Here is a 15,084-nt window from a genome sequence, read left to right on the forward strand (position 1 = left end):
CCCCTGCATCGGCAGGCGGACTCTCAACCGCTGCGCCACCAGGGAAGCCCAACAATTTTTCTTAAGATGTACTGTGTTCCTGTTATCGAGCCTTGCTTTCAATAATTTTTGCAATCATAAAGATCATTTCATTCCTTTGAATGTTCCATTGAATAGCATAATTCCTTTTTGTTGCAGAGAATCTAGATTGATCAGAGCCACTAGATCAGAAATTATGCCTGATTCCCCAATGAATATCAAGCACCTAGCATAGTATTTGGCATATAGTTAAGCGCTCAGAAAATATGTAATGAGTAAATGAATGAATTGCTTCTCATTTTTACTAATATGATGAAACTAATGCTACTCTAATGAGATTATTTTTTGGGATCTATTTTGATTGAGAATACATCATATCAGTAATCTCAAAGGAAAGTTAATCACTCATAATTGGGCCAGTCTAACAGAACAACTCTGGCCATCTTCTGTGTCACTCATTGTATTCTATGTGATTGATGTGGTTGGTTTAGAAAGAATAAATTTTGGAGTCCTCACTTCAACCCCAGGAGTCCTGTGGATTTGGCCTATTCTTGCGGAGACTAATTTGCCTAGGTCTTGAGCAATTACCACTTTATTAAGATTGCCTGCGACCAATGTTTGAGGTCTGCCCTGCCTGGAACAAGTCTCCTCAAACAGATTTCAGTTCACCTTTCTTGAAAAATAGGAATCCTCCCACCTAGCTCCCAGGGTTGTCTTGAGTACAGAGAACTGGGTGGTGAGAATCATTTGGAAAGTAGAAAGTGATATGAAAAAGCAAACTTGCCCTTAGGAAGCTCAGGTTAACGCGATGATGCTTTGCAGATTGGGAAGCACTTTCACAGTAACTCTCCCCAGTAATGCTGTGAGATGGGCAGGTGGGTATCATTGTCTTCATTTTATAGATGAGAAAACTGAAACTCAATGGAAATAATACCCAGGGGCTCGCCCTCCAGATATACCCAGAATCCAAACACTTCATTCCTCTCTACTGATGTCATTCTAGTCTGAGCCACCAGCAACTCTCACTAGGGCTCCTGCAAGTCTCCAGCCTTGCCTTCCTGCTTCTACGTCCACTCCTGCCTCCCTCCCCAACCTCCACCCTCTCCATCTCCACCCAGCGGCAGAAAGATCTTTTAAAAACCAAATACAGATCATATTGCTCTGTGTCTAAACCCTCCAGTGCCTTCCAAGTCTATTTATAATAAAATCCAGACACTTTGCATGCCCTCTGTGATATCAGACCCATGGCTGTCCTGCTGACCATATCTACCAATTTCCCCTCTTTTTTGCTACGTTCTAGCTACCTCTAACTTCTGCTTGTTCCTTAAACAGGCCAAGGCCATTTCTGCTCTTGCTGACCTGTCTTCCTGGGACACCCTTTCCCTAGATCTTTGCGTCTTCTTTCTGGTCCCTCAGGTCTCAATTAAATGCCATCCTTGCTGATCATCCTCTCTAAAATAGGTACCTCCTCTTCAGGGTCTCTTTATTTCATGACCCTCTGGTACCACTGGAGAATATTTGTGTTGTCCGCTTCCCATCTCTAGAAGATAAACTTTGTGAAGTATACACAGACCAACCACTATATTATCAGCACCTAGCAGAGTGCCTGACCCATAGTGAGTGCCAAGAGCCTGGAATCCAGCAGGTCTCCTGACAACCCAATATGGGTCTTTCCAGTTGGCAGTGCATGCCTGGCTTAGCTAGGGTGCAGAGGTCTGGGATTCCAATGGTGTGCTTCCTGTGTTGGCAGGAGGAAGTGGGGAAGGCAGCCCCCAGCCACAGCATGAACTAATAATACCTCAGTGGAAGACTGCAGAAAGCACCTTGAGGGAAAAGGTAAGACAAAGAATCTCATTTTCACAGGCAGAAGCTTACAGCTCCATTTTGTGAGGCTTGAGGTCACCTACTCAACTTTCCTGGAAGCCCAGTTATCACCATTGGTTCCGTTTCTGGCCCACTCTATCTGCTCTGTGTTCCAGTTTTGGAAATCCCAGATGGGGCTTTCCTTCATTGTGTGACAACCTACTAGAAACACTTCTAAATGCAAGTAGTTGAGGAAATGAAAATCCATGTTAATGCTGACATAAGCTAAGTGCAAATATGTGTCACAAAAATCACCGACTCTCAGCTGGGATTGATTAAATTTTGTCATTAGTTTTTGCTCTGCATAATATGTGTTTCACTTCATTTATTTATTTATTTATTTATTGGCCACACTGTGAGACATGCGGGATCTTAGTTCTCTGACCAGGGATCAAACCCGTGCCCCCTGCATTGGGAGCGTGGAGTCTTCACCACTGGACCGCCAGGGATGTCCCTGCTTCACTTTATTGATGAGATAATATACTTGGAGAGAAAAATGATAACCCAAACTATTTTAAAAATAAGACGCAGGGTAGGGATCTTGTACTGAGGAATCTGTCTTCAAATCCAATAATCTTAAAATTCAGTAGGCTCCTTGGGCCATGACACCAGCAGAATGCACAGGCTTTATAAAGGGGATTGGGAATAAGACAGAAAACATTATCCTGTTCTTGCAGGAAGGATCTGTGCCATCTAGGATAGTCTTTGGTTCTGGTTCTTATAGCTCAAGTGAGACAAGAAAGAACTAGAAAGGAAGATGTGATTGTTGCATGTCAGTAACCAGCTACTGGACCTTTCACTTTCTGAACTCAGTTTCCTCATTTATAAAATGGGGCTTAGAGGGGATAAGAAGGAAGAGGGCTGGAGAGGAGGGGTAGTTAATAAGAGTCCTTTGGGTTCAAATGGTCAGTGATTTATTGGGCAACATATAAGAGCCAGATTACGGTAGCAGAGAGAGGAGAGAGCTGTGTCAGGAAAGATTTCAGACTTGTGGTCCTTGAGTCTGGAAAGGTAAATGGAGAGTAGAAATACCCAGAATACATGAAGTTATGCCTAGAGTAGTACAGACATGTCCAAAAATGCTCCAATTTGGATTTAATAAGGGAATTTACAGCAAAAATATTAGGACAAATGAAAGCAAATAATATTTTATCCTAAAGACAATAAATGTATGGTGCTCATTTCGTCAAAAAGTAGGAGACACTGAAAATAGCTTCAGGAAAAGTCTAGACAAATTAATGGATGGCCATCCTAGAGAAGGTTGTTTTTAAAAATTAAGGTCTTGGATATTCCAAGCTATCCATTATTGTCCGAGGAATGGATCTGATACTTTTATAGACGCTTCTCTGTTCCCTACAGATGTGGGATGCTGGGCATCCTCAGGAAGGGCCTGAGAAACAAAGTGGAGCTCAGATCCTGTCTTTGTTCCCAGCCATTGTCTGCCCAGAATCTGGGTCATTGTATTTTGTAGGAATAGTTAGCACCGTGCCTGGCACCATAAATATTTGTTGAAGAACAAATGAATGAATGTCAGAGAGGGAGAGGTAGGTATCACTCAGGCATCTTATTCTCATTTTGTAATTACTTCATTCATCAAACGTTAGTTGAACACTATATGCTAAATATTGTACTATGTCTTAAGGGGGGTACAGATATATAGGACAGATTTCCAATACCCTGTGGAGCTGAAGATCTATTTAATCTAGCTCAAAAGAGAAAGGCATTTTAACCTGCCCTGGGGAAGTATAAACAGTGGGTCAGCTCCTACACTTCCTAGGAGAGGTGATGTTGCCCCTTCCTAGGACAGAGTGGAGTTGCAAGACAAAAGCTGAGTGAATCTGGACAGGGAAGCTACATAAATCCTTACAGTGCTATTTCATTGTTTCGCTTGAAATGTCCCCTGGAAACATCATATCTTAAATATCAGTGTCTGAGCATCTTCCAGGCTAGAGAAATATTTTTGGATTACCCACTTAAAAATAAATATTCATACTCATGTTGCAGCTTGTGTCTCTGGGAGAGAAGTGACAGTGCTTTGATCTCTGTCAGCTTTCATGTTTTTGTGTGGACTTTTGGCCACCTACCTCTTGGATAAGGGATTGATACAGCTCTGTTGCTGTGTGCTTTTCCTCAAATGCCCACTTGGGACTGTGTCTCTGATGCTTAATGTGATTGGGCAGGGCCCTTGCTCCAGACCTCCCAGAGTGAAGTGGCAAAGGACCAGTGACCAGAAATAGGTATTGGTAGAGCTGAATCAGAAGTAGGCATCAGAAACAGAGAAGTGAATTTCTTAGTGAAAGTTATTGGGTAAACATACCCCTAGCTTCCTCTCCCCATGTTTTTGAAACGTCCCTTGTTAGGAGAAGTGAGTAGGATAAATTAGCAAGAAATAGCAAAGGACAGAGTTGCATAAGCATCCTAGATCACAATGTTCAGATCTCATCAGAGCCCTCAGTGGCACAAAAGTTTCAGGGATGCCCAGGACCCTAATGGGAAGTGGAGTTTGAAGCTGATAAGAAGAGAAACGTGCTTGGAAGAGGCAGGCCCCAACCAGAGGTGGCAAAGCAGGTGACCCACTTTCTCATACATGCCAAAACTAAGCTTTGAGGTCAACCTTAAAAGGGGTAGAAGCTTGGGCTTCCCTGCTGGGCAGTAGTTAAGAATCCGCCTGCCAGTGCAGCGGACACAGGTTCGAGCCCTGGACCAGGAAGGTCCCACATGCTGTGGAGCAACTAAGCCTGTGCACCGCAACTACCAAGCCTGCGCTCCAGAGCCCGCGAGCCACAACTACTGAGCCCTCACGCCACAGCTACTGAAGCCTGCATGCCTAGAGCTCTGCAACAAGAGAAGCCATCGCAATGAGAAGCTCGTGCACTGCAACGAAGAGTAGCCCCCACTCACCACAACTAGAGAAAGCCTGTGTGCAGCAATGAAGACCCAATGCAGTCCAAAAAAAAAAAAAAAAAGTATATATATAAAGCCATTATAAAAACATGGAAAAATGCACGAAAGAAAATAGAATTAACTCATGTTCTCACTGCTGAGAAGTAACTATGGTAACCTTTTGGTTTATTTCTCTCTACTTTAGTCACTTTACAAAAGTGTGAATGAATAAAACATACAGTGTTATGTTTTAAACCTTTGTGCTTAATCATTATCATGTGTACTTTCTTGATAATTTAAAAATTATTGAAAGTCATCATTTTTAGTGACTGTGTAATGTTTTGTCATGTGAATGGATTATCAGTTATTTAACCATTCTCCTATTTTTGGACATTTAGGTTCTATTTCATTAGTCATTATTGTAAGTAATGAGCATCCTTGTGTATAAAACATTGCCTGTGTTTCCATTTGTTCCCTTTAGATAGAATCTTCTATTTCTGAGTTAGAGGGCCTAAACATTTTTAAACTCTTGGTCCATACTGACAGATTATTTTCCAGTGAGCCAGTATTGATTGAAATTCTCACTGGTAGGGTGTGAGAGTGCCCATTCTATAGTATACTCCCCTGCATTGTGATTTATGGTTTTAAAAAAAATCTTTGTTGCTTTGGTTTTTTAAAAGGTATCTTAAAAAAAAAATCTTTTTGGGTGAGGGGAAGTTACCAGTGATGCTGAACATGTTTTTTATGCTTATTGGCCGTTTGTATGATACTTTAAATGGTCTATTCTGGGTGTGTAGCTACTGTGGCCGTCAGCACATTTTCTCCTGTGTGTAAAATGTATCTTTCAGACCTTTAAAACCTTAGTAGGAGGTTCTTCTAGTTGTCTCCTCTGAGATGATTGAGGGGTATCCAAACTGAGAGCCAATATAAAATAAAATACGAGACCATGATGAAGAGGCTTTCCCTGGTATTTTAGATAACAGCCAACATGTAACGGGCTTCCTGTATGCCAAGCACTGTAATAAATTCTTTACATTTACCATGTCACTTAGTCTTTACAAGATCCCCATAAAGTTGACTATTACTTCTCTATTTTATAAATGAGGAAACTGAGTTGTAGGGAGGTTCGGTAATGTGCCCAATTCACAACTATAGTGTCGGAGCCAGCACGTGAAGCCAGATCTAACTCCACTCAAAATTTGTCTTCCAAGCTCGTGTTTTTCAGGGTTTGCCTTTACCAGGCCTGCATGCAGGCACTTAAAACCACATTTCGGCTTGGAGTTTCTCTCCTTTGTCTTTGAGGAGAATGCAGATGGGGGAGGGGAATTGGGTCCTTCTGGGAGTGAAGATATTTCATGTTTGGGCTGGAAATGAGATTGAGCCTTTTTTGTGGATCCACTTCCTGTGGATCCAGGTCAGAGCCCTGTGCTAGATCGTGCGCCCCTTCCTGGTAGCCTTGTCCCCTGTTTTTAGGAACTGACATTCTTTTGTTGTTGCTTTTAGCATCCACTCAAAGCTGAGCTCAGGGTGATGACTGAGGGGCGAGAACTGATCCTGGACCTGGAGAAGAATGAGTAAGTGGACTTCTCCTTTGTCTAAAATGAAACAACCCACTTGCATGTCAGTGCCGGACGCAGGTGCCGCTGTTTTGGAAGGAAGCGGTTAGTGAAGTGACCCAAGCTCTCAAGCTAGGGTTCCTTTGTGGGGAGCATCTTACAGAGCCAGCATCTCCACAGTCTCTTGACTTGCTGTGAAATTAGTGGACTGTTTAACGTCTTCCTTGAATTTCCTCAGGCTGTATTTCTGGGGCCTCTTAGAATTCACTGCACGTGAATGTGTGAGTGTGTGTAAGTGGGAGACATGAAGGGAGGGATGGGCTGGAGGACTTTGGCAGCTGTCTTACTAGCTCCAGCACAGCGCACAGCAGGAAGTGAAGGAGATTAGAGGAAAACAGCAGAAAGGAGAGAGGCAAGGTGGAGTGTTCTGGGATTTGATGCTCACACCCTGGCTGCTCTGTCTATTCTGGGTCAGCTACATCTGAGCTCCTGCCAATAAGGGCATGGTCAGCAGTCTCCTGGCTTCATCGGGCTGGTTCCTGCATCTTCCTAACCTCACTCCTCTTGGGTGGCTGCCTGGCTCAGAAATATTTCCACATTGATATGCTGTCAAGTGCAGCTGTATCTTGATTCACGTTATCGAGCAGGTGAATAGACGTGAGGCACGGCTGTGTCTTTTGCCCATTCTTTGGCCATTCCCAATCTGCTTTGGCCACTGGAGAGCTCTCCTTACTTGGCCGGGGTCCTCTGAGGGCTTCTGATCTTTCCCCACCAACAGTCCCCCTTACATTCTGTGGCACAGACCTTGCAGATAAGGCTGCATGGCTCTCAGAACTGCCTGTCTCCTCTTGGCAGCCTCCGGAGTCCCTTGGAAGCAGATGAGTAATCACATGCATCCCTGCCAAGAAAGCGATGGATAGGGACCTTCCCACATCCAGGAGGATGGGAATGACTGCTAAGCTTGGGTGGAAAGCAAGAATATAAATTATTCCAAATTTGGGCTTTTTGGACACTCGCAGAGGAGGCTGAGTGGTGTCGGAAGTGCAGTAAAAGTATGACTTAAGCAGCCTGTGCAGTAATGGGCTTCATCCGAGTCTTTCTTCTGCCTCCAGCATGTGGTGGCCTTTGGGAAGTCAGAAAGACGGGCATCTCAATCATTTTTGCTACTTTCCTCCTACCTTACTCCTGGAGTAAAACCAGCCCAAGAATGTGTTCCTTTTGTCCCATTTCCCTGGAGTAGACCCAGCTGGCTGTGTCTGCAGAGGGCGCAGGCCCAGAAATCTGCCTGGGATTTCTCCTTGCATTGTCTTCCTTTGGTCTTGCAGGAAAGGCCCCCAGAGGGTCTGTTCTTAGTCTCTCTCAGGGGCCTTCCTCAGTTTCTCATGGCCCTAACCCTCTAGCTCTAGTCTATTGTTCCCTATTGCCACCTCTGTCTAATCTGTCCTATTCTGCCTCCAGCTGGGGCATTTGACCCCTCAGCTTCCTCTGGGCTGCCTAGGTGATGGGGTTAGTGTCATGGGCAAATCCTTTGGAGTTGGACTGGCCAAGCAGGGATCCCAGGACTCATCCTTCCTTCGTATTTTGGAGTCTTTGCAAGAGGTCATAGGAAGTTAGAGCATGAAGATGCCATAGAAAACACTGAGTGCAGCAGTCTTATGCATGGAAGCAGAAACTTCAACTCAGGGAAGGATAGGCACTTGCCTAAGGCCACACAGCAAGTAAATGAGAGAGGTGAAATGAGGATCATTTGTGTTCTTGGATCTGGAGTCACAGAAACCCAGTTTCAACTTACTAGCTGAGTAACCTGGGGCATATTGCTGCGTCTTTTAGAATCTCAGTGTCCCCACTTATAAAATGAGACTAGTAACACCAGCCTCATATGGGTGGTTGTGAGGGCTGAGTACAGTGATGTACACAAAGTGCTTACAGAGAACACAGTAAATAGTTGACTACTATTGTGATGTTTTACGGTCCCACACTGAGGTTCCATAGGAGAGCCCGGAGATGTGGTTCTGTTGTCTGTTGCGTGGAGCTCTTTTGTTTCCCAGTGATCAGCAGTGGCCTGTATGTGATTCCTGGCGTCCTTGAACTGGCAGCAGGCAGGAGACTTGACAAAAGTGGAAGCAGCAGAGCCAAGCAATATGACCTCACCAGGTATCCCTGGGGATGGCTTCCTGCTATTTTCGTCTAAATTGGGCTTTTTGTTTTTGAACATGTGTTAGCAAGCGGAACTCCAACTGCACATGACTTCCTAGTGTGTTTACTTCCCAAAGCCCTCTCATTCATGGTGCGTGCAAGTCTGGATTCAAAACAGCTTGGGGGGTGGTGGTGCTGCTTTTCTGATTTTTCACATTTTATAAAAATTGTAAAGTTTTTATAATCCCATGATATTTGAGGGGAAACTAGGCCCTGTGCTAAGTGATCCTCAGGCTCTGGTTCTTAACTTCCTCAGTTGATTCATTTATCCTTTCCCTCTTGGATGCATCTGTAGCATTCCAGGCACCAGTGCAGGTACTGCAGATACAGTTGTGAATAAAACAGTTCTGCCTTCCTGGATCTTATATTTCAGTGGAGGGGAACAATAAATACACAAGTGAATGTGTAGTATGTCCAGTGACAACTGCTGTGGCAGAAACAAAAGGAACATAAGGGCTCTGAAGAGCAGGGGTTCAGGAGGGAGGTGCTGTTTGGGAATGGTGGCCAGAGCAGGCCTTGGTGGTGAATTGATATTTGAGTCCAGACCTGAAGGAGGCGAGGAAGTGAGCCACGTGGACAGCGGGGAGATGACAGTTCCAAGGAGCAAAAACAGCCAGGTTCAAAGGTCCTAATAGGTTATGAGGGTTTCCATTCCCTCCCCCTGCCCCCACCTACGTCTCCTCATATACTGGATTCTCAGGCCTCCTAGGAGCTGTGGATAAGGGCTTCTGGGACTCTGAGGGGAGGGAGAGGACATTTCTAATTTCTTTTTCATCATCCTGAAGTGTCTGGCCTTCTCTCGTCTAATCAAAGCCCATGTGCTAATGCATGGCCCAAAATAGCAGTGAGCAGGCCTTTAATGGAATTCACACATGGAGAGAGAGCCAAGAATAGTGTGGATGGAGGAGCATGGGGGTTAGGCCAGGAGAGAGGGGCACAGCAAATGGGCCTTCAGCTCAGGCAGCAGACACCCCAAGGTGCCTTAGTTCCATAGCACAGCAGCTGGCAGCCTTTTTCTGCCGTGAAGCAACTCAGGATAAACGGATGACATTCCCATGGGGGACACACACTCTTTTCTCTATTGAGTGCAGGTGGAATAGAGTGAGATAGTAGGGCTAACCTCAATGTGGCTTTCATGTTGGAGGGTCCTGGTTCAGATCCTGACTCACCACTTACTAACCGTACGTCCTCTTCAAGCCTCAGTTTCCCTATCTGGGGTATAATAAGAGTCCCACACTGTAGAGCCGCTGGGAGGATGAAATGAGATGGTGCCTGTCAGGGGGTCAGCATAGTGCCTGGTTTGTACTCCATACCCAGTAAATGGCAGCCACTATTTTTTTCTAGCTTGTGCCCTTTTGAATTGCAGAAGCAGTACACGCTCATTGTAAAACATGTAGCAATACCAGAATATAATGAGTGAAAGAATGAAAGTCTCCCACCCACAAGGAGAGTCCACTGTGAACAGTTGGTGAGCCTACCATGGACCTTTTCTCTGCGTGTGAGAGCACGCACGTAGATACTCATCGGCACAATCACACAGAAGCACACCAGGCTGCTATTTTTGTGCTGAGGGAGGAGCAGAAATGAGATTATACTCTACATATTGCTCCACACTTGTTTCTGTAGACTCACCTGTATGTGATGAAGGTAGTACTCTACTCTGATATGTTCCCTAGTCTTACATTTACTCACACCTACCCATCATTTGCCACTGTTGGTATATAGCTGTTGTTAGGAGAACCTGACTTGTGATTAGGGCTGTGTGGTACAGTGGAGAGAGTACTGAGTTCAGAGACAGACAATGTGGAATTGGTCAACAAGCCAGGTGGCCCTCCTGGGCCTCAACTTTCTCATCTCTCTAATGAGGGTTTTGTCCCAGTTGGGTTCTAAAAGCCTTTCCTGTGCTACCTATTGAAAGGATACCACATAAGTGGAAAATGGAAAAGAGGTCCCTGTCTCAGGGCATTTACTCTCCAGTTCTGTAGACATTCCTGGAAATAGGGGGCAGTGGGATAAAGGCAAATACCCCCAAAACCACAGACCTTGAAGTTGGGGATGAACTGATAGCTCAGGACCCACCGTTTAGGCAACATAAGCACGAGAAGGGAAATTACAGGGAAGAAATTATAGGCTGCTATTTCCACAACCCACAATTTTGAGGTATAAATCCATAATATTTTTTTCTCCACGTAATTTCCCCCAGGCTCTGAGGACTGCCTCATCAATCCAGAAACCATATTGGACAACAGTTTGTTTGCTGAAATCAAATGGAATCTTCCTTAGCTGTAGGCATCTGGGGAGTTGGTCGCCTCCAGGGAGATGTAGGCCCTGGCTCTCTCCCTTCTCCACTTTCTCCCAAGAGGAGGGCACACTGAACTGTTGAACCTGCTTGCAGGATGCTCACTAGCTCAATTACTACATTACAAGGTCACCTTCAAAAGCAAATGAGCAGCTCAGCCAGTGGGTGCTGTGCCCAGAGGATCTTTGGCCATCTATATACTTCTCTCCGCTAGTCTCTGAAGCACATTCTGCAACTCTCATCTCTTCAGTAGACTTCCTTCCTTGAGTCCAAATGATGCCAGATTTAGGTTTGGGCTTGGGAAAAGGAGAGATGTCCTTTGGTCTCACCCCATTCATTGTGCTCCAGCTCAGCGAAAGAGAAATCCTGTTTGTATAAGGCTAGCTAATAAGAATGGATATTTGTTTTCTTTTGTGGGCATATCTACCTCCAGACCTCATGGGGAATAGTAATGGTCAAGGCAGAATTTAGGCATTTGGAGATTTACTGATTATTGTGCCTACCACTACTTCTGACTTTCATCTCACTTCATATCTCTAACTTCTTATCAGTCCCTCAGAGATATCTTAGGGGTAGAGACTGCTTTTGTTGTCTTGGAAATCAAGCAACAAAATTAACAAAATTAATTGTCCTGGAAAATTAACATTCACTGCTAATGGAGTGATCTAGCTCCTGGGCTTTTTCCCCTTCTTCCCTATTTGAGCTGTATAATACTGGAGGACCCAAGAAGGGGAGAAATAGGCAGAAGAGGAGTTTTTTTCATCAATAGACGGGGTAGGTTAGTTACCACCGCTTGCTGCTGCACCTCTCTTCCAAGGAGGCCTGGTGGAAATGCGTAGCTGATCTGGAGCAAAACTGTGCATATCACCCAGGCTGTGGAGTTCTCCCCGGCTTCCTCCTGGGTGAGGAATAGATTTTAACATCTTATCTAGGATAAAGGACAGCTCTCTTAGACCCTCTCTTGTCAGGAGCTTCATTTTTTGTTGGCAGAATTCAATTTCCTGGATCAAAGAGAAGCTTAAGAAAGGCTTAGACATATCCCAGCGCTCTTGGTGAACCATGCTTCACTGAAGTGCATTTAAATGAGTCACAGACATATGGATTACATTTCACTTAAAATACACATGGCTTAAGAAATTAGAGGATGTCGTTCTTTAACCAAGTATTTGGCAGACCTAAAGTATTCAGAATGTTTTTTCCAAACTCTGCACACAGCTGGGCTCCCCATTCCCCGCAGCTGATGTTGTATAACCCGAGGAGACCGGTGCCGAGGAAACGGTTGGATGGATGGGTGGGGACATGAGAATCTGAAGAGTGTCTGAAATTTTCTTCAAACATTTTTTTGAAGTATCAGGAACTGGAATTAACCCTGCTGCGCTGACTCTGAGGCAGCGAATGCCTACGTGGATTTAAATTCTAAGTGCTGGGCTAGGCACCTTGCCCCAGAGAGACCTCATGGTCCTGTTTGAAATGCAGTTTCTAATTGTAGCTTTGTAGATGGAGATTGATTTTGGTTATAATTCCCATATTGTCCAGAACCCCTGGAGTTGCAGACCACATGGATTGCCAGCCAATCTGATGTGATTTTGTACAAGCCAAACTCTTAACCGCACCCCCGCATAAGCAGGGTCTCCAGTATTTCTAAATCATTGGAAACATGATATTGCTTTCTTAGGGTAGACTGTGTAAACTCAGTCTCAGTAACTAGAAGTGGTGATCTGAAGGGATGCAGCTGTACAGTAGCCGGAAGAGAGTATGAAGCAGCATCCACAATTGAAATAACCTAGATGTGTTGACTCTTAAGGCTGTGAGCACATAAGCCCGAAATGCCTAATCCATAGGGTAGAACATGCTTGGGCTTTGGTGCCAGAGAGACCCAGATTCAGTTCCAGGCACTGACACTTTCTGGTTAGGTGGCCTTTGGCAAGTCACTTGCCTTCTGAATGTTGTTTATTCATTTGTGTTCACGATAACGCTCACTCCTTAGTGAGCATCTACTGAGAGCCAGTCACTGTGCAGAGGCACTTCACATGCCATCTTTTTTAATCTGCATGGCAACTCTTTTTAGAAGATATTATTATTCATATTTTATAGATGGGGAGACTCAAGTGTGAGGAATTTGAGTAATTTACTCAATGTCAGGCAGATCCAGGAGTCACACTCAGGTCTATCTGTTTCTTACTATACTCTATATCCTGCATAGAAAATAGAAAATAACTTCATTGCAGGATGAGGTAGACTGAAAAATATTCCCCACCCTCCCAGAGACCCACATTCTAAATCCTGGAGCCTGAGACTATGCTGTCTTGTGTGGCAAAAAAGAATCTTTGTAAGTGTGACTATATTAAGGATTTTGAGAAGGGGAGATAATTCTGGATTTTCTGGGTGGGCTGTAAATTCAGTCACAAGTATATCTGTAAGAAGAAGGCAGAGGGAGATTTGCTCACGGACAGAAGAGGAGAAGGCAGTGTGACCACAGAGATGGGAGTGATGTAGCCACAAGCTGAGGAATACAGGCAGCCACTGGAAGCTGGGAGAGGCCAGGAATGGAATCTCTCAGACTGAGTGCAGCCTTGCTAACACCTTGACTTCTCTCTCTTGATCTCCAGACCATGAAAGAATAGCTTTCTGTTGTTTTGAGCCACCTAGTTTGTGGTAATTTGTTACATATCAGGCACAGGAAACAAATACACCAGGTTTGTGAGCCTTAGCAATAATGTATTTATTTATTTACTTATTTGGTTGGGCTGGGTCTTAGTTGCAGCAGGTGGGCCCCTTAGTTGTGGCTCACCAGCTCCTTAGTTGAGGCACAGGGGCTTCTTAGTTGTGGCATGTGAACTCTTAGTTGTGACATGCATGCGGGATCTAGTTCCCTGACCAGGGATCGAACCTAGGCTCCCTGCGTTGGGAGCACGGAGTCTTAACCACTGCACCACCAGGGAAGTCCCAGCGATAATGTATTACGCTGTGTGTAGTATCACTCGTGGCACATAAATAAGCTGGTTTTCAATACATGCTAAGTTTCATTAATGCAGAGTCAAGAACGGATGTTTTCTAGAGTGTCTTGGTGATGCAAAGCATTGCATGTGGCCCCTGTGACTGTCTTCAGGTAAGAGTGGCAAGAGAAAAACATATTGAGACATAGCATGTGTGGTTACCATTTATCAGCATTTCCTAAGTTCCAGCTCGTGTTGTCTGATGCACAGTCTGCCTTCAGGCAGCTTCTGGCTGAGGAATGAAGGTCAGATAGGAATAATGTTATCGTCAGCCGTAGTAATAGCTACAACATAGGAGATGCCTATGTAGCAGGCTCCGTTGTGCAATCTCTAATTGAATCATCACAGCAACCCTGTGAGGTGTAGGTACCTGTGTTAGTCCTGTTTGGCAGATGGGGACCCTGAGGCATGGAGCCATGTGACTTGTTCAAGGACATCTGGGTGGGAAGGGCACTCCAAGCCCGGGGTCTTAGCTGTGGCCTCGTACTGCCTCTCGGATGCCCTGTCCTTACTTGGTATATGCTCTTTGATGAACACTGGTGTTACTTCTCTGTTGTTCTGCCCTCCTTCTTCCCTTTCCTCCTGCCTTCCCTAGGCCTAGGTTAGAATTTGGATTTCAGTGGACTGTATTGCTGCAGTCCAGGCACATAGGAGTCAGGCTGGCTCCTTGCACCTACTGGAGGTGTAAGCTTTGGCAAGTTGCTTACCTATGCAAGTCTCAGTTTCCTCATCCGCATCATGGGGCTCATAATAGTGGCCACCTCATCAGGTGTCATGTGATATTCAATAACACAGTTCTCTTAAAGGACTTACACTGTGCCTGGTGCACTGTGAGAGTCCAATAAATAGTTGCTATTATTTGTATTTTGCAGGCTGGGAAAAACATTTAAGAATGAAGTAAGAGGGAATTCCCCTGAGCTGGTTTCCAAATGTAATTAGGAAGATGACCTTAAAACCCATTGCCCCTGGGAGGAAACTCACTTCTGCTCCCCTGCTGTGCCCAGTTTGACCTAACTGTATCTCAAGAATACAGCTGTGCAGGGTTCTCCAGTCGGCCAAACTGTACCTCTTGTCTCTCCCTGCAGAATCAGTGCCCAGGCACTCCCTTGGCAAGGTTCTGAGCTGTCTGATAAGGAGGTCGGGATTTGTTCACCAGTTCCGGCTCTATCTCCTTCCAGGGACCCGCAGCCAGGGCTGCCTGTGTAGCCAGGAAGGATGTCCATGGTTTTCTTTTGTCTCAAGCTTATTGCTCCTGGTGGCCCTTCAGCACGAG

At 45.0% G+C, this 15,084-nt stretch overlaps 1 protein-coding gene across 1 annotated transcript in view; it reads left to right on the forward strand.

Annotated features, from left to right (window-relative positions):
• The window catches only part of ADAM19 (ADAM metallopeptidase domain 19), an 85,623-nt gene that overhangs the window by 1,380 nt on the left and 69,159 nt on the right, over nt 1–15,084 (forward strand). Inside the window, 2 exon segments of the mRNA XM_007447122.1 lie at nt 1,769–1,854; nt 6,268–6,338. Of these exon segments, the coding sequence (XP_007447184.1) occupies nt 1,769–1,854; nt 6,268–6,338 (157 nt within the window).

Source organism: Lipotes vexillifer, unplaced genomic scaffold (assembly GCF_000442215.2).
Source record: "Lipotes vexillifer unplaced genomic scaffold, Lipotes_vexillifer_v1.1 scaffold194, whole genome shotgun sequence".
NCBI classification, from domain to species: domain Eukaryota; kingdom Metazoa; phylum Chordata; class Mammalia; order Artiodactyla; family Lipotidae; genus Lipotes; species Lipotes vexillifer.